Genomic DNA, 21,292 nt, shown 5'->3' with positions numbered 1-21,292 from the left:
GTGTGTGCGTGTGTGTGTGTGTACGTTATTAGTCTTTTTTGCATTGAACATTTTCATAATTTGTGTAAATGAGAAGAAGATTATCTGATTTATTTATTAGAAGAGGGATTTATTTAGCGTTAATAGATTTTTCATATAAAAATCAGAACATTTTAGGCGACGATTTGTAAGAAAATTAAAGTAATGTAGGTCGATTTTTTTAAAAACAAAATCCGGAACATTCTTTACCGGTTAAACAACTTTTGTTGTGTTTCGGCAATAAAATTAACTTTAAGATAAGTCTAATAAGTGATTTTCAATAGTCGTTTCCATTAAATTACTTTCTTATTTCAAAATCCTGAATAACCTATTGTCGATATTTGTGAAAAATAAAGTCATTCGACATAAATTTGTTTTAAGTTGAAAATACGAACAATTTGTTATCTATAAATAATTTATAGTGACGTATTGTCAAACAATATAAGTATAATATTTGTCAATTATGCGATTTCAAACAATCATTTCATATGATTTATTTTTTTATAAGACAATATCCGGTACAACCTTATAGTTAATGAAATATAAGTCAGTATAGAGACTTTCATTTAAAATTTATATCCTCTTTACATTAAAAAACCGGAACAACATATTAGTAATCATGTGTTTTTGCAAGGTTTAAGCATGGAAATTAAATTTAATATAAGTTAGAAGAGCAAACAAACATTCATTAGCATTGATTTATTTTTCACAAAAACATCCGATGTTTACAAAAATAGCATTTAGAGTTCTTGTTTTTTGTTATCTAAACGTGACAGACAGACCGGCCGGAAAACAAAACGCACAAAAATAAGCGTCTGTTATCCTGATTTGGGCACTAAACAAAAAATAAATAAAATCTCTTTATTTTAAAAATTTTGAGGAAACTGATTAGTACTGCCGTGTACCGCTACTTGTTACGCTAATGCACGAAGTCACTGCATGAAAGATCCAATTTTAGAAAATGTGCATGATATTTACATGCAAACTGCATTCTTAGCCTTTATAAACAAACAGAAAAGTTTTATTTTTATTTTAGCAGCTAGTTGACAAGAAAAATACACCTTTAACTAATATTTATATTTTTTTTAGAACATTTTTTTTTACTTTTTCTAAATATATTTCACTAAACGATACTGAAAATACACAAAAATGTGTCTTTCTTTGTTAACATATTGTAACATTACCTCCCTTACATTTCTGTAATTGTTTTAGAATTGGTGTATTTTTATGAAAACATCGCTTGCATTATTAATGTTATAAATTCAACGGTTTGCTTTTAGAAAAACAAAAGTAGCCGCTTGCACCTAAACCTTTCAAGCTGCATCGCATGGTGAAAAATATTGTTCATTTCACTTCTAGTTTTCGAGATCTTAGTGTGAGAGACCGTCACCTCCGTGTCGAAGGTGCCGGAGAGACGGACAGTCGGACATTTTGTACAAACCTAATAGCGGCTTCCATTTTCTGTGATACTTTAGTAACATTATTATTTTAATTATAATTATTAATCTTTGGTTACATGCCTATATTACATTTGTGGTTGATTCCCACTCAGAATGTTTAAACTGTGACAAGGACCAGTCATGTGACCGGGTGACTGGACTTTGCACCTATGGCTGCAGACAGCTTTTCTACGGTGAAAACTGCTCGCAAGGTTAGCCTTCTGTTTTCAATTCACACTTCCTCTTATGTGCCATATCAGTTTGTATGACTATTTCTCTAGAAGGCTTGCAATATCTTCACTGGTTAAAAGAACATATTTTGCACCTTACATTCTGTAGCAGAAAGACAATACCTCCATGGAGAGACTGTTTTTCTCTTTATGATTAATAAATTATTTTTTTTTTAAATCTTTTTTACAGTGACAAAATAAAGAACAACCTACAATTATTTTGCATGTGTCATTATACTGGCCCTCTGTGACATGTATGCATCGAATATGAAAATATGTTGCTAATTTACAACGGAAGAACTATTTAAAGTACCATTGTCTCCCTTTTGGGTTTGAATCTTAAAAATATTCTAAGCTCAAAGCTTGGCTCCCACTAAATTGTTTAGTTTATACGTTCCCAAACATCAAAACAAACAAAAAAACAAACCAAAACAAAAACTATAATACTATTGGGTTCATGATCCTCTTTATCGTTGTCTCATTCAATGGCAGTGTAGTGTGACCTTGTTTAATGCAGAGATTATGTTAGTTGTGTCAAGAAATATACTGTGCATTGTTTTCAGCGACGGTGAAAGTAGTGACGTAGACAGACGAATGACGTAGACAGAATACGGGTACATGATAGGAGAAGAATATGGCTAGGGCTAGAAGCAAGATGTATTGTGAATAAACACTGCCAATTAAAACGATGGATAGAGAGACAAGACGATCATCTCCATCTGTAAATAAACATCAGTTGAAGTCTTCACAAGTTTTATTAAATATATTTAATTGTTGTGTCTCTTGGATATGTTCTGACTCGCGTTTTGAATAGGGAAATAGTATCAAACAGACAACACACACAATCCAAGACAGGACAATAGATCTAGTCACTGATTGGGTGACACACACAATCTAAGACAGGTCAATAGATCTAGTCACTGATTGGGTGACACACACAATCCAAGACAGGACAATAGATCTAGTCACTGATTGGGTGACACACACAATCCAAGACAGGTCAATAGATCTAGTCACTGATTGGGTGACACACACAATCCAAGACAGGTCAATAGATCTACTCACTGATTGGGTGACACACACAATCCAAGACAGGTCAATAGATCTAGTCACTGATTGGGTGACACACACAATCCAAGACAGGTCAATAGATCTAGTCACTGATTGGGTGACACACACAATCCAAGACAGGTCAATAGATCTACTCACTGATTGGGTGACACACACAATCCAAGACAGGTCAATAGATCTAGTCACTGATTGGGTGACACACACAATCCAAGACAGGTCAATAGATCTACTCACTGATTGGGTGACACACACAATCCAAGACAGGTCAATAGATCTACTCACTGATTGGGTGACACACACAATCCAAGACAGGTCGATAGATCTAGTCACTGATTGGGTGACACACACAATCCAAGACAGGTCAATAGATCTAGTCACTGATTGGGTGACACACACAATCCAAGACAGGTCAATAGATCTACTCACTGATTGGGTGACACACACAATCCAAGACAGGTCAATAGATCTAGTCACTGATTGGGTGACACACACAATCCAAGACAGGACGATAGATCTAGTCACTAATTGGGTGACACACACAATCCAAGACAGGACAATAGATCTAGTCACTGATTGGGTGACACACATAATCCAAGACAGGTCAATAGATCTAGTCACTGATTGGGTGACACACACAATCCAAGACAGGACAATAGATCTAGTCACTGATTGGGTGACCTTACCTTAGAACCTTGTTTATCATTAAAACAATAAAAAAAAGAAGAAACAGATGCACATTAAAAAAGCCAATACTGTTGTACAACTTCAAATAAAATAAATATAAATATTATGTGCTAGTTTAGTAAGAGTATGCAGAATACTCTGAAATCTATCCAATTGTAACTTTGAATATAAACATGAGCGTGTAACACAGGGTGACACCAGTTAATAATCTAGTCATGCTCTATCAATAAATACATGTCTTACCGTTAAAGTGTGAAATGCAGGCATTCTACATAATAGGTGGCGTTTCTGGGAAAAGTACGAAATGATTCTCCATTTACTACTTTGCCTAGGAACTCTATAGAATGACTAGTTCTGCGTTAGGCAAACTAAAAATTGCCTTATTTAGAAAGATGTTTATAAATTAATAATAAATAATTATAGTTTTTATATAGCGCTACTTTCATGCTTATAGCATGCTCAGGGCGCTATGGTCAAATCTCATTTGTGGACCAGTTGGGCGGGGGGAGGGCTATCTGAGAGAAAGTTTTTCGTGACGCCTTTAGACATTCAGTAAACACAACTCTGCACTAGTCAGATGTCGAACCTCGAGCCCCCCTTTCATAAAACAATATTTGGTTAAGTGATTCCTTCTTTGTAGGCGTATTTGGCTTCACCACATATTAGACCTATTTTTCTTTCACCTTTCATACAAAACAATATAAAACATCTTTTAAAATCAACTTTTTACCTAGTACAATGCAGTTATACAAGGAATATACACTTAGACCAGGGGTTTTCAACCTGTGGATAGCGACCCCCCATGGGAGTCGAATGACAATTAGCCAGGGGTAACATAAAGGCATCGAAAATATAGATTTTTTTTTTGTCAATTATAAAGTGCACAACTTTATTTTTAATTGTCATTTGAGGATGGATGTCGCAGTAAACTAAATCAGAATGATTCCAAGTATCGTATTGTCGCAGCATACATGTTTTAACCATTTCAATAAATGTATACATAAGAATACATAAGGAAGCGTTACGTCATTGCGGAATCATGGGTATTGTTTCTATGGCGACGTCGTGACCAAATTGAAAAGCGATTTCATTTGTATTTAATAATTTTGACATCGTTTAATAGTCCATGTCATTGAGGGTAGTGGTTTCATTGTAGTGGACATTGGATTCCACACATAATAAGGTAAAGACAAGAAAATATAATGTGAGCTCATTAACAAGGATGTAGCGAAAAATTATTGTAGGTTAATTGTAGGTTAGTGTCTATTATATTTGGATCAAGTGTTTGCAATGCTAACCCGATTCTTCTTCCATTTCCAGCACCGGTAATGTATTTATGTGGTTATTTTTGTGTTGCATGCAGGGTATGCTCCAACATGCTTTTTTTTTTTCAATTTATTAAATAAGTATTCAACATGAATGTGGTGAACAAGAAATGGAAAAGTAAATAAATGTACGTCAGGACATGAAATTTCATTAATTGTGGGGGTCGCCACAATGTAAGGAATTGCAAAATGTAAGGAATTGCAAAAGGGGTCGCCGAGCTAAAATGGTTGAGAACCGCTGACAGTCGTAATAAAGCATACTCTTTTAGGGCACAGGATTAAATAATTGAGAGTACTGGCGAATCAAAACATTATTACGAGAAATTTATATTATTAATAAACTAATTTAAATCAACATTTCACACATTGCATAAATCAGTTTTAGTCATTCTATATTAAATTATACTAACTTTTTACTTAATGATATAGCCTATATTCCTGCTGTTCTAGTGTAGAATTTTTAAATGAATAGTCTAACCGATAACTGTAAAGCTACTTTTGGACTACGCTCTAAAAATGTGTCTTTCAGAATGCGATTCATCATGCGAAGCCTGCAGGAAGGACACTGGAGATTGCACAGTTTGTCAGCCTGGTTACTATAGTACCTGCAAGAAAAGTAAGGCCAGAACAGTTCCAAATTAGATCTATTAGTGCATAGCTTGAACAGAAGGCGTGCCTCGGACTATGACAGATACTAACAACAAGGACAAGAATCTGTCTGTCTGTCTATCTATCTATCTATCTATCTATCTATCTATCTATCTATCTATCTATCTATCTATCTATCTATCTATCTGTCTGTCTGTCTGTCTGTCTGTCTGTCTGTCTGTCTATCTATCTATCTATCTATCTATCTATCTATCCGTGTGTTTATCTATCTATCTATCTATCTATCTATCTATCTATCTATCTATCTATCCGTGTGTTTATCTATCTATCTATCTATCTATCTATCTATCTATCTATCTATCTATCTATCTATCTATCTGTCTGTCTGTCTGTCTGTCTGTCTATCTATCTATCTATCTATCCGTCTGTTTATATATCTATCTATCTATCTATCTATCTATCTATCTATCTATCTGTCTGTCTGTCTGTCTGTCTGTCTGTCTGTCTGTCTGTCTGTCTGTCTATCTATCTATCTATCTATCTATCTATCTATCTATCTATCTATCTATCTGTCTGTCTGTCTGTCTGTCTGTCTGTCTGTCTGTCTGTCTGTCTGTCTGTCTATCTATCTATCTATCTATCTATCCTACCATCGTTCAATATTCTCTTTTCAGAATGTCTAGATGTTTGCCCTAATTCAAAGAGATGTGACAAGCTGTTTGGCTACTGTCGGTTAACTTGCGGGTCCAAAAAATTCGGAACAAACTGCACTCAAGGTTAAAAACCGACTTCCTCCATGTATATACTCTCTCGTTTTTCTAAGTCGTCATTTGTTTATACAACTGTATATCCTCATTTTTTTTACAAAGCTTATATCAACTCTATCTGTCTGTTTGATTAAACGTTTGTGTATGTATTTTATCCCACACACTATGTAGGATTAAGCTGTACATTTATTTCACCTACCGTTACAATAATCTATTAACTAGTTAGTAAATTATCTATGCGTAATAAATTATTTAGTTTGGCACCTCGAACAAGGGCAAGAACTTGTACTTGACTGAAGTGGTGGTATAAGCTGAATTAGTCCCCTTAGTGAACACAACGTGAAAAATAAAGGGAGACGATCGAAACAATCTTCCTTTTTCATAAGCTCTTTTCTAGCAGAGTGGTTACCGTGGTGATTTGAGAAGCTTGAGAGGGCTTGAGCCATAAGTTCGAATTCAGGTCGTTCCCCTCTTTTTTTTCTTACAGCTTAATTATTTATTGATAGCTATCAGCATATTTTTGTTTTGTTTTGAATGAACTCAGTATTGAAACGATTATCACGTTGTAATTTCATACCAAAGTTTGTCCCTCCAAATGTGGTTTCGATGGGGATTGTCACAGAGAAACAGGGGAGTGTCTAGAAGGATGTCAGAAAGGATATTTCTCAAGAGACTGCAGTGCAAGTACGTACTATATAATAAGGTAGTGGCAGGTGTGATCGCTAGGTGCGGTCACTTTATATCATATCCTAAAAGTAAGACAAAAATGATATTCTTTTGGGCTACAAAGTAAAAATATAAAGAAGAGCTCTTCATCATTAGAGATAGGTTTTAGACATAAAAAAGTCGATGTATTCAAAGCAATTAATTTGTAGTTTAGGATTTAGCTTTGGTAGCTGAGAGGTATAGGGCTTCTTAAAGCTTCCTACCGAGGTCCCGGGTTCGAATCCTGATGAAGACTAAGATTTTTAATTTCGGGACCTTTGGGTGCCTCTGAGTCACCTAGCTCTAATGGGTCGTTGTTCTGGCCACACGACACCCTCATTAACCGTAGTACACAGAAACAGATGACCTTTACATCATCTGCCCTAGAGATCGCAAGTTCTAAAATGGGAACATTAGTCTTGGGCTTCTTGTAAGGCTTAGGCTTCGTGTTAGGATTAGGGTTAGAGTTAGGATTAGGGTTAGAGTTAGGATTAGGGTTAGAGTTAGGATTAGGGTTAGAATTAGGATTAGGGTTAGGATTAGGGTTAGAATTACGGCTAGAGTTTGTGTGACGATATGTTTAAGCCAGATATGACGATATATTCAGAGACAGATGACAATGACGTCTTGGTTGATGTTATGATGTGATTGCGTTAATAAGATAATGCGTTTCTGATCTTATAGCTGTGAATAGTTCTCTAAATTACCGAATTCTCAAAAAATGCCGTGATGCCAGGTATACTACTTCAAAGTATAAACTCAAAACGGAAAGTGTCTTAATACAAATAATACAAATAAAAAAATACAAAAGCTTTTATTCTGGAACCTGGAATTACACTAGTAATATACACACTACGAAGTATTAGAGTTCAATTTAAATTCTTTTACTCTAGTCTCAAATTTCTCTCGAAACTGAATCTGCATGTCTTTAAAAACTACCTCTTGCACCCTTCTAGCAGCGTCCAAATTATTTTGAGAGATGAAATAAACTTGTCATTACTTGTCAACAACATAACACCATGACCTTGCGCTGGAAATTAAAAAAAAAATAAACTTAATGCAATAGCTGACGGGATAAGAAGTAGGTTTGGGGGTCGGGTAAAGGTTAAGTTCTACTGTAATCTCTTAATCATCGTCGCTAATATTTATAGGTCTGTGCTACTGTATATATTTGCCCCTGCTGTCTCTCTCTCTCTCTCTCTCTCTCTCTCTTTATCTCTTTCTCTCTCTCCCTCTCTCTCTCTCTCTCTCTCTCTCGCTCTCTCTCATCTCTCAAAAAAATGTACATCATTATTAACCAATGTTTTGTATTTCTACTTTTGGTCAGAATGTGATGACACCTGTGTCAATGCCTCGTGCGAGATACTCACCGGCAAGTGTTTGTTTTGTCCCAGTGGCTGGGGAGGAGAAAGGTGTTCAAGAAGTAAGACGAAACAGGGTTCAAACCCCATCTTCTGTTGACAGCTAGGTTACATTTCATGTAACGTAAAACCATTTTTTAAATGAGTCCCCCGTTATAAACATGATTGCTTTTTTTGTATGAGTGAATTATTATCTATTATTATTCTATTCAGTAGCGGTCTTAGGGGGTGGCAAGTGGAGCAACCATTGCGCCTGAAGGGGCCCTGCTATCGGAGATTGTATTGTCACAAAACCTGATCACTACATATTTTCCTAATAAAATCCGATTGGACTGTATAGAAACAAAGAAAAATTAACACAATTCATTTTTTTATCTCCTTAAAACCAGGCTAGATAAATGTTGTATTATCTGAATCAGAGTGTTACACCTACGTCCTTTGTTTTAGTTTCTAATTTGAACCAGAGTGTCTTGGCTTCTTACGTGAACCAGGGTGTTTTAATTTATTTAAAACAAGATGTTTTAACTCTTTTCTCCTTTCTTCATCAATCCAAAGGGTGTTACCCGTATATACTGAGCAGTGCATGTGATCTTTTTTCTTATACCACAAGTTTAGAACCTGCAGATCTGAGAGTGGTGTTTATCTTTAATAGTTTCCATTGGGCCGGCTGATCAATCTCAGCATTAAATGTAAACCCTGACAGACTCAGTTCTACATCAGTCTAGAGTGCAAGTATCATGTCAACCTGAGCTCACCGCCTGAACCCCCAATTAGCTCGGCATCAGTCGAATGTGTCAGACCAGGAACCTGAGGACACTACGTAAACGTTGGAACTGGGTGTTTAAACTATTCACTAAGTCTACTATTTTGAGCCAGGGTGTTTAAACTATTCACTAATTCTACTATTTTGAACCAGGGTGTTTAAACTATTCACTAATTCTACTATTTTGAACCAGGGTGTTTAAAGTATTCACTAATTCTACTATTTTGAACCAGGGTGTTTAAAGTATTCACTAATTATACTATTTTGAATCATGGTGTTTAAACTGTTCACTAAGTCTACAATTTTGAACCAGGGTGTTTAAACTATTCACAAAGTCTACTTTTTTGAACCAGGGTGTTTAAACTATTCACTAATTCTACTATTTTGAACCAGGGTGTTTAAAGTATTCACTAATTCTACTATTTTGAAACAGGGTGTTTAAAGTATTCACTAATTCTACTATTTTTAACCAGGGTGTTTAAACTATTCACTAAGTCTACTATTTTGAGCCAGGGTGTTTAAACTATTCACTAATTCTACTATTTTGAACCAGGGTGTTTAAACTATTCACTAATTATACTATTTTGAACCAGGGTGTTTTAAGTATTCACTAATTCTATTATTTTGAACCAGGGTGTTTAAAGTATTCACTAATTATACTATTTTGAAACAGGGTGTTTAAACTGTTCACTAATTCTACTATTTTGAACCACGGTGTTTAAACTATTCACTAAGCCTACTATTTTGAAACAGGGTGTTTAAACTATTCACTAATTCTACTATTTTGAACCAGAGTGTTTAAACTATTCACTAAGTCTACTATTTTGAGCCAGGGTGTTTAAACTATTCACTCATTCTACTATTTTGAACCAGGGTGTTTAAACTATTCACTAATTATACTATTTTGAACCAGGGTGTTTAAACTATTCACTAATTATACTATTTTGAACCAGGGTGTTTAAAGTATTCACTAATTCTACTATTTTGAACCAGGGTGTTTAAAGTATTCACTAATTCTACTATTTTGAAACAGGGTGTTTAAAGTATTCACTAATTGTACTATTTTGAACCAGGGTGTTTAAACTATTCACTAAGTCTACTATTTTGAGCCAGGGTGTTTAAACTATTCACTAATTCTACTATTTTGAACTAGGGTGTTTAAACTATTCACTAATTATACTATTTTGAACCAGGGTGTTTAAAGTATTCACTAATTCTATTATTTTGAACCAGGGTGTTTAAAGTATTCACTAATTATACTATTTTGAAACAGGGTGTTTAAACTGTTCACTAATTCTACTATTTTGAACCACGGTGTTTAAACTATTCACTAAGTCTACTATTTTGAAACAGGGTGTTTAAACTATTCACTAATTCTACTATTTTGAACCAGAGTGTTTAAACTATTCACTAAGTCTACAATTTTGAACCAGGGTGTTTAAACTATTCACAAAGTCTACTTTTTTGAACCAGGGTGTTTAAACTATTCACTAATTCTACTATTTTGAACCAGGGTGTTTAAACTATTCACTAATTATACTATTTTGAACCAGGGTGTTTAAAGTATTCACTAATTCTACTATTTTGAACCAGGGTGTTTAAAGTATTCACTAATTATACTATTTTGAATCATGGTGTTTAAACTGTTCACTAAGTCTACAATTTTGAACCAGGGTGTTTAAACTATTCACAAAGTCTACTTTTTTGAACCAGGGTGTTCAAACTATTCACTAATTCTACTATTTTGAACCAGGGTGTTTAAAGTATTCACTAATTCTACTATTTTGAAACAGGGTGTTTAAAGTATTCACTAATTCTACTATTTTGAACCAGGGTGTTTAAACTATTCACTAAGTCTACTATTTTGAGCCAGGGTGTTTAAACTATTCACTAATTCTACTATTTTGAACCAGGGTGTTTAAACTATTCACTAATTATACTATTTTGAACCAGGGTGTTTAAAGTATTCACTAATTCTATTATTTTGAACCAGGGTGTTTAAAGTATTCACTAATTATACTATTTTGAAACAGGGTGTTTAAACTGTTCACTAATTCTACTATTTTGAACCACGGTGTTTAAACTATTCACTAAGTCTACTATTTTGAAACAGGGTGTTTAAACTATTCACTAATTCTACTATTTTGAACCAGAGTGTTTAAACTATTCACTAAGTCTACTATTTTGAGCCAGGGTGTTTAAACTATTCACTCATTCTACTATTTTGAACCAGGGTGTTTAAACTATTCACTAATTATACTATTTTGAACCAGGGTGTTTAAAGTATTCACTAATTCTACTATTTTGAACCACGGTGTTTAAACTATTCACTAAGTCTACTATTTTGAAACAGGGTGTTTAAACTATTCACTAATTCTACTATTTTGAACCAGAGTGTTTAAACTATTCACTAAGTCTACTATTTTGAGCCAGGGTGTTTAAACTATTCACTAATTCTACTATTTTGAACCAGGGTGTTTAAACTATTCACTAATTATACTATTTTGAACCAGGGTGTTTAAAGTATTCACTAATTCTACTATTTTGAACCAGGGTGTTTAAAGTATTCACTAATTATACTATTTTGAATCATGGTGTTTAAACTATTCACTAATTCTACTATTTTGAACCAGAGTGTTTAAGCTATTCACTAATTCTACTATTTTGAAACAGGGTGTTTAAACTATTCACTCATTCTACTATTTTGAACCAGGGTGTTTAAACTATTCACTAATTTCACTATTTTGATCTAGGATCTTTTTCCTATTCTCTAACTCGACTATTCTGAACCAGGGTGTGTAGACTGTATTGATGACGTCTGTGATCAGAATAATCTGACATGCCTGAAGGGCTGTGTAGGTGGACCCTGTTTTAATGGTAAGTTTAATACCAATCTTAATTTGAATTTCTAAATAAGACTATTTGCGACACTAAAGCTTTATTTTGATCACATATCACCTATTTCCTAAAAGAACCCCCAAAAAAATTATTTATAGGGTGCTCCCTTTTTAAACCTTTACCATTATATAGTTGCCCTTTCAGACCTTGCTGTGTATAGGGCAGGTGATATAAAAGTCATCTGTTTTTTGTGACCCACGGTTAACGACGGTGTCACGTGGCCTGTGGCCAGCACAACGACCAACCACCTTAACTTTTCCCCAACTAATGTCAGGTACCCATTAGAGCCTGGTGGACTCAGAGGCGCCCAAAGATCCCGAAATTAAAAATCCCAGTGCTCAGCGAGATTCGTCAGTGGGACCATCGTTTCGGTAGCCAACATCGCGTAGTCAGACGTATTACCGTAATTATGCGATAACAATATATTTAAAGTTGCTTCATGTTTAATTGAGTTTTATAAGCGTCGCTTATATTTCTACGTAAATCTAATATACATTACATCTAGATTCTAGACATAAAGTAGATCTAGTCTAGATCTTAAGACAGTCATGCCAAACATTGCGTTTGCGGGCCGCATGTGGCCACTTTGTAAGCGCCCGCTTGGCCACCTCAAGATTTATCAAATTAATGTTAAATTATTATGCGTTTTACATTCATCATAAATTTTCAGGTAAAATATTTACTTCGAAAATAATAGTAATAGGCCAAATAATAATAAAACGTAACAATTAACTTCATTTAATTTAGTTACTCTTTTTCTCGTAATTATTTTTCCACATTTCGATGGAATTCTTCATTTTGCTCAGTAATATTTCACTACCCTGTTATGATTAAGCCTCTATCTCTTTGTCGTTTGTTATCGGAAATAAACCAGCACTTGGCTTTGACACATAATTTGATCGGCAAGGATACTCCTCCTTATTACAAATACTCACCACAAGAGGTTCTTGAGTCTACGGATCATCTGCTGTACTGGGATAGGTCTATTTTGACTGACAAAACGGTAGATTGTAATCGTCCTGATCTGCTGCACATCGATAAAAAAGGAAAAAAAAAACGCTAGTATTATTGACATCGCGTACCGCTGTCTCATAATTAAAAAAAAAAAAGAGTTGGAAAAAAACACGAAAATATGGGAACCTTGGCTTGAAGATTATGCGTTTCTGGAAGTTATCTAAAACAACAATATACCCCATTGTTAAATCAACCAACGAGATAATAATCACTGATACCTTCAAGGCCCTTAACATTTCTAGGAAGATTCTCGTCGCCTGTCAGAGGGCGGTACTACTGCAGACCTGCCACATCACCTGAAAATCCCTCAGGTGGAAACTGTTAAAGAGACAACGATGAATTTTGTTTCTCTTTAACGAAACTCAATTCTGGCAGAGACAAAGAATGAATACTCGTTCGTCTCTAACATAATAATAATAATAATAGTAATAATAATAATAATAATAAACAAAGGGCTATCTAGCTAGATGTATTGAGACGAGATATCGATCTAGTTACTAGGACTGTTTAATGGTTCGTTTTGATATGTAATGCAGAACACTTCAATTATTATCCATCTTATATTTTTCACCGTAGAAACACGACAATATTCTCTAGCATTCTTTCCTTTCCCTCTGTATATACTATTATCTAATATTATCAGCATGCTGCATGAGGTTGTCATGTGGCCAGCACAACGACCAACCGCCTTGACTTTTCCCCAACTCATGTCAGGTACCCCTTAGAGTTGGGTGGACTTGGAGGCGCCCAAAGATCCCGATATTAAAAATCCCAGTCCCGTTACTGAAGCCAAGCGCTTTACCGCTCAACCGCCGCGCCACTGCTATATAGTTTAGTTCGAGATGTTTTCTATTGTGTTTTTTGTTTCCTCAACCAGTTCGTGTTTTGTTAATTTTTCCTCAGAGCGGAAGTCGTTTTCCCTCATGGTTCTTCTCACCACTTTACTGGTCGCTCTTTTTCTCTACGTATTCGTTGCGCTATTTCGTATAAAAGAGAGAAAGGATGATGATGATGACGACGACGACGACGACGATGATGATGATGACGACGACGAGGATGAGGATGAGGAAGAGGATAAGGATGTCAACTTTTTCTTTTTTTAAACCACCAGCAGGCCGTGCATCATGGTCGACCGCTGTCCGGACTGAGGTACTGCTCACGTTTCATTTGAAAATCTAATTCTAAGTCAAGAAATGATTGCACTTTTAAGTATTATCTCAGATTGAATCACTGTACATTATTGTTCATTATTGTACGGGGCGGGAAATTGTTCTAATCCTTTTTCGTTGATTAACTTCAACAACCGATAATTATCTCTCGGCCAGTAAATAAAAATTTTCATTTTCTGTAGACTTTGTAAGTTAAAAAAAAATCCTTTTAATATAAAATGGCATGCATTAATGTGACATGCATCCTAAATCACAGTGTTTGAAGCTTATTTGCATTGGGAACCCATGGGCAGACCAGTAAGGGGTCAATTCTTATTTCGTGTGAAAAAAAACTTTTTTTTTTTGTTTTTAGCAAGTGTTTTACGAAATATATAGAAACAATAAATAATTTTTTTTTTATATATCCTTATAGAAAATGATTTATTTGGTCATTTTTTATATTTTATGCAGGAATACTACTAACTTAATAGACGTTCTGGATACCAAGCATGTTGAAATATACATAATTGATATAAGCCTTATCTTAAGAGAGAATCTATCTGTACCCACAGGAACATGATTGTGCAGACCATCTGGTGATAATGAAATGCGCCCATGGGACGATGTATCTGAGAGCCTCACGCAAGGATTGCATAAAAAAAAAAAGAATATTCAAGTGCTACGTACCTATGAACTACACGCTGAACATTTTTACTCTGCAATATGGAGACAATGCCTTGCGTGTGTGGGGGTACAACCATGGACTAAAAACGCCGTATCTTACACTCATCTGCTTGCTATTAGCAAAGAACGTTGTCGTACCAGAGTGAGCTATTTACACAATGACTAGATTACAATTATTTCTTTTGTCTCCGAGTGGAGCGTAATACTTGACCAACAGGAAACTGTTCCCGACATTTCCATTACATCTTTGATTCCTTGATCTTCTCATTTCCATGTTGGTTTTGGTCTTTTAGTCCATCGCTTCCTTGGTGGGTTCCAGCGAGACCAATCGTTAAAGCAGGCCTCAACACTGACCAGCGGCGTGGCAACTAGCTATTGGTCTCCACTGCCCATAGGTTGTGACGTTGCAAGTCAGTGATTGGGCCTTCTTTGACGGTTACAGTCCAGAGCCTGTTTTGCAATATTTACTTATAGATTATTTTAGGTCACCAAATATTCTCTAAAAGCTTACAAAAAAAAAAACAAAGTTCGTGTCCTAATTCAAATGCATTTTTTTAAAGAACATAATAGATTGTTTATAGGAATAAAGAAGATCCTACATACTTCTCATAATCCTGCTGCCCTAGCAAAATGTGATGAGTTCTTGTCGCGATGTCTTGCTAACAAAATGTTATGGTTCATTAATGATTTTGTTCGTAGGACCTGGCCATACTTCATTAGTGTTGTGCGCTCTGGGGCAATCCCCTTGAATGAATGCTGTTACTGTCTTTAAGTTCTTTGAACTAGTACAACTCAGCTCGAGAACATCTCGAATTAAAAAAATAATAAAATCTTTACCTGAATGTTCATGTCATTAAAAAGCGACATATTCCATAATTTATCTAAGGATGTACAGAGACTCAACATTTCTTAAGACTATGTTTACTGTTTCATGTATACATTTTTCATGTCAATTAAACAAAATATTTGCTGCATGGATTAGTGTTCATTTTTTTTATTACCTACTGGATTTGAGAAAGACTCGAAAATAATTTGCTATATATGTTTTGATAATTTGTTTGTTTGTTTGTTTATTTACAACATTTTATATGTTTGTAATTTTTGTTTGTTAAAAACGTTTCTTGTGTTTCTTCGTTCTCTTTTCAACCATAAACCCATACAGTGGGGTTAACAATCAGCCATAAACCCATACAGTGGGGTTAACAATCAGCCATAAACCCATACAGAGAGGTTAACGATCAGCCATAAACCCATACAGTGGGGTTAACAATCAGCCATAAACCCATACAGAGAGGTTAACGATCAGCCATAAACCCATACAGTGGGGTTAACAATCAGCCATCAACCCATACAGTGGGGTTAACAATCAGCCATAAACCCATACAGAGAGGTTAACGATCAGCCATAAACCCATACAGTGGGGTTAACAATCAGCCATAAACCCATACAGTGGGGTTAACAATCAGCCATAAACCCATACAGAGAGGTTAACGATCAGCCATAAACCCATACAGTGGGGTTAACAATCAGCCATAAAGCCATACAGTGGGGTTAACAATCAGCCATAAACCCATACAGAGAGGTTAACAATCAGCCATAAACCCATACAGAGAGGTTAACAATCAGCCATAAACCCATACAGAGAGGTTAACGATCAGCCATAAACCCATACAGTGGGGTTAACAATCAGCCATAAACCCATACAGAGAGGTTAACAATCAGCCATAAACCCATACAGAGAGGTTAACGATCAGCCATAAACCCATACAGTGGGGTTAACAATCAGCCATAAACCCATACAGTGGGGTTAACAATCAGCCATAAACCCATACATTGGGGTTAACAATCAGCCATAAACCCATACAGAGAGGTTAACGATCAGCCATAAACCCATACAGTGGGGTTAACAATCAGCCATAAACCCATACAGAGAGGTTAACGATCAGCCATAAACCCATACAGTGGGGTTGTCACAGTCTTAGTTGACATTGCATGATCTTAAGTTCACGTAATGTTAATAGTTTAAAAGACACGTGGAATTCCTGATGTAGAAAACAGGAAGTAGAGTGAACAAAGTTGACTTTGAGTCAAGTCAGTAAGGTCTTTCTCCCGGTACAGGAAGGTTGGACGTCTCTTCCTGGACTGGTGTATATATATGTATATAGCATGAAAGTCGATGGACTAATGATTGTTGATTAATAATATTTGAGAGTTGATTTCATAATGTGCTTATTGGATATTAAGGTATTATTCGTATTTCAATGGATATCTATAGTTGAAGCTCCAGTGTCACTAGTAGTAATTGTTCTTATTGTTACCCGCTGAGATGCGGACGGGATTGATACTTTTGATACCGCTGTTATGCGGATAGGATTATTATTTCTTGACTTGTAGCACTAACAAGGAGTGCAGTATATTATTATTATGTTGTAAATAAACTTCATGTTGTCTGCTGAACGGACTTGAGTCAGTCGTATAGTGTTTGTCTCGTCACGTGTCTAGAGTACTTCAGGAAGTAAGAACCCAGTATTACACCATTCAATCAGTCTCTAATATTCAACGTTCATCTACATTTTTGGTAGCCAGTATGTTGTGTGCTAGACACGCACGGACTCAAAACTCAAACACCACTCAAGCGAAACCAGTCACAAGTATTCAAGTAGATCATCATTGAACTAACCTGAGCTTGCACTTTTTCACCGGTTGACCTGACCCGTATTTACTAGAGTCCACTTTATCATTGACCAATTCGAACTTAACATCAATAGCTTGTATATTTTAAACCTGGTCAATGCTTATTTCTCCACTATTGTCGACATCTTGAGATTTAGCACGGCGTGACATCACCATCGGCAGAAACCGAAGACAGCTGATACATTTGTGTGGGTGAAAAACTCAAGGCGTCGCTCGAAGACAGATGATACATTTGTGTGGGTGAAAAACTGAAGGCGTCGCTCGAAGACAGCTGATAGATTTGTGTGGGTGAAAAATTCAAGGCGTCGCCTGAAGACAGATGATACATCGTTTCCACGTGAGCGCTCGTCACCAACTTTTGACACGCTCTTGCATTGTCGAGGTTTCACCTTACATTGCTATACAGAAGGTCCTCCATTTAGACCTCTGTTCACTTATGGTCATTCTAATTTTTCAGAGACTTCACATATTTGGATTATCTAAGCTGAAGTTTTCCACTTAAGTACTGTTGGATTATTTATACGAATGTTCAAGTACTTTTGGATTATTGATCTTTGACGTTGAAGTTGGACTAACTTGTACCTATTGGCGCTCTCCTGGTCATCGTTGTACGCCGAAGAAATAACACGTGCCTGCATTACTACACTTACCTCTTGGATTATCTTATTGGATTATTTGGACTACCTGTTGGACTTGTGTTAATTGTAAAGGTCAAGCGGAAATATTTTTTGACATTACTTGAGCATTTGAGCCATCTTATGGCATATGACTGGATTATGTTACTACTACTTTGATGCTCACATTGATGTGTATTCTCAATCGGATTACTTAGTTAACTTACCCATGGATTATTATTGAACTACTTAAGCTGTATTTGTATTTGACAAGCTACAAGAGAGGATTAATCTACGTCAGTCTACAAAAGAAAGCCTGTAAGTTATAATTAAGGATTGAATATATTCATTTGATTAATAAAGTACATCGATTTTGCTGTGGTATAGCAGTAATTGAAGTTGATTATATATAGAGTTAGTGATTGATAACTCTTGGAACCATATTAAATTGTTTTTCATTTTTGATATTTGTTACCTTAAAGGGCGGTCGGCGTGGGTCTGTCTTATGTTTTGAGACTGAAGCGGCACAATTTATTTGTTCCGTTCCATTTCACTTCATCTGATAGGGATCTTTAGGGATTTTCTTTTTGTTCTCCTAGTCCTAATAAGGTCCGAGTAGACCAGCCTTGTTCGGTAGGGACTTCTAGATCATTTAGAAATTTTTTGTTTAGTCGTATATAGTTATGTTTGTACAATCGTAGTGTGATTTCTTTTCGTATTCATATTGTTTGTTTGTGTAAGTCTTGTATTTACATATCTGTGATTCTCCTGTCAAAGTCTTCTATTTATTGATTTCTTTTAAAGCAGACTGTATTGTTATCTATATTGTTTTTGTGTTCGTCACCTATCCTTTAATTTATCTCTTTATTCTCTTATTAATTTAATTTTTTTTCATTTCATTTTTTCACTGCACATATAACATGTTACAATCGCATATTTGAAATATTGTGTATATATATACTATCACTTGAATTAGAGCTTTATTTTTTGAGCTCATGTACATATTTTGTGTTGATACATTTTGACACAACACTTGTCATTATTGATTACTCATCCATTGAATCTATTGATGCCATATTCTACATATAACTTTGATTGTATTAGTACACATGACACTTCAGAAGGTCATGTGTTCACATTTTTGCAAATGTGTAAATTATTTTTCATACGAGTCCATTTGAACAGCACTCAGTCATATTAGAACCTGAGTATGTGACACTATTTATTGAAATGTATTTTTCATCTTTTCAAATGTACATAACCTTTGTAAATTGTATAGATATGATTGTGACGTTGATCTTCACTGATGAATTTATTTTTTCCCACATATCATTTTTGAAGACTATTTGAGCTTAATTCGAGGCTTCAAACGATATACTTAATGAGAATGCAAACAATGATTTTTTGAAAGAATATTGTATTGATATGAGAAGTATTGGAGCATTATTCATGGCTCCTGAAGTAATATATTTGATAGTGTGTGATGTAGACACTGATTTTTTGAGAAGATTGTATTTAATATGAGAAAAATTTTGGAGCATTATTGATGGCTCGTGAAGTAGTATATTTGATAGTGTGTGATGTAGACACTGATTTTTGAGAAGAATATTGTATTGATATGAAAACTATTGGAGCATTATTGATGGCTCGTGAAGTAATGTATTTGATGTGTGACGTAGACACTGATTTTTTGAGAATATTGTATTGATATGAAAACTAATGGAGCATTATTGATGGCTCGTGAAGTAATATATTTGATGATGTGTTGTAGACACTGATTTTTTGAGAAGAATATTGTATTGATATGAGAAAACTAATGGAGCATTATTGATGGCTCGTGAAGTAATACATTTGATGATGTGTTGTAGACACTGATTTTTTGAGAAGATTGTATTTAATATGAGAAGTATTGGAGCATTATTCATGGCTCCTGAAGTAATATATTTGATAGTGTGATGTAGACACTGATTTTTTGAGAAGAATATTGTATTGATATGAGAAAATTATTGGAGCATTATTGATGGCTCATGAAGTAATATATAAGGTGTGATGTAATCACTGATTTTTTGAGGAGAAGATTGTATTTAATATGAGAAACTAATGGAGCATTATTGATGGCTCGTGAAGTAATATATTTGATGATGTGTTGTAGACACTGATTTTTTTGAGAAGATAGTATTTAATATGAGAAATTTATTGGAGCATTATCAAGGGCTCAAAGCAATATATTTGATATATGATGTAAGCACTGATTTTTTTGAAAGAACATTGTACTTGATTCATGAAGACTATTGGAACAATATTAATGGCTCAAAGTAATATATTTGATTTTTGAAAAGAACATTGTATTTGATTGATGAAGACTATTAGAGCACTACTAATGGCTCGAAGTAATATATTTGATGTTACATAATGTGAAAAGCTGATTCACTTTTTTGAGAGAGGATTGTAACTTATACATTTGTTAAAGCAACTTGAGCTCACAGCAAGACATATGAGCCAAATGAATATCATGATAACGATCTTCATGCTTTAATATGCTTATGACTTTGATGATTTAAATATGTTCCTCATAAATCATCATTAAAGAATATATTTTCTTGACTTTCATGATTTAGTAGAATTGTCAAAACATTGCCATTATTTTCGTACACAAACCATTGAGACAACAATATTTTTTCATTTGACCATGCAACCATTGTCAGTATTTTTTCATTTAACCATGTAACCATTGTCAATATTTTTCATCTGATTATGTAACCTGATGGGATAAACTAAGTATATTTGTATACGAGCATTTTATGGCTGCTCATTATTTGTAAAATTAATATTGAAAGCATTCTTTTGATAAATTGAGAATTTACTTTGAAATTTTGTGTAAAAAACTAAAACAAGACAACTTTCTTTTTCAAATAATGTTGACAATTATGAGTACTGTCTACACAGACAAATATTTTTTCAAATACTGTAAGATCAAATGAGACCATCTATTAGTCTCATCAAATTTTTTGATAGCCTGATAAGACATGTGCAAGAGAATATAGCAAACATTGTACATTTGTATAGATTTTTTTTCTCTCAAAAGATGAGACTATACATATAATAGTATTATTTCTTAAATTTTAAAAGATTTTTTCAAAATCTTTTTTTGAGGGAAAGGGCGTAATGTCACAGTCTTAGTTGACATTGCATGATCTTAAGTTCACGTAATGTTAATAGTTTAAAAGACACGTGGAATTCCTGATGTAGAAAACAGGAAGTAGAGTGA

At 34.7% G+C, this 21,292-nt stretch overlaps 1 protein-coding gene across 1 annotated transcript in view; it reads left to right on the top strand.

Annotated features, from left to right (window-relative positions):
- LOC106061399 (multiple epidermal growth factor-like domains protein 6) overlaps positions 1-14,701 on the top strand; it is a 53,004-nt gene extending 38,303 nt beyond the window's left edge. Inside the window, exons 16-23 of the mRNA XM_056013636.1 lie at positions 1,571-1,669; positions 5,297-5,383; positions 6,051-6,152; positions 6,726-6,827; positions 8,176-8,271; positions 11,766-11,849; positions 13,788-14,033; positions 14,605-14,701. Coding sequence (XP_055869611.1) covers positions 1,571-1,669; positions 5,297-5,383; positions 6,051-6,152; positions 6,726-6,827; positions 8,176-8,271; positions 11,766-11,849; positions 13,788-13,987 — 770 coding nt within the window. The 3' untranslated portion in view covers positions 13,988-14,033; positions 14,605-14,701. The remainder of the gene's footprint in view (positions 1-1,570; positions 1,670-5,296; positions 5,384-6,050; positions 6,153-6,725; positions 6,828-8,175; positions 8,272-11,765; positions 11,850-13,787; positions 14,034-14,604) is intronic.
- Positions 14,702-21,292: the final 6,591 nt, after the last annotated feature.

Source organism: Biomphalaria glabrata, chromosome 16 (genome assembly GCF_947242115.1).
Source record: "Biomphalaria glabrata chromosome 16, xgBioGlab47.1, whole genome shotgun sequence".
Lineage (NCBI taxonomy): Eukaryota > Metazoa > Mollusca > Gastropoda > Planorbidae > Biomphalaria > Biomphalaria glabrata.
This window is presented reverse-complemented; position numbering and strand designations above follow the sequence as displayed.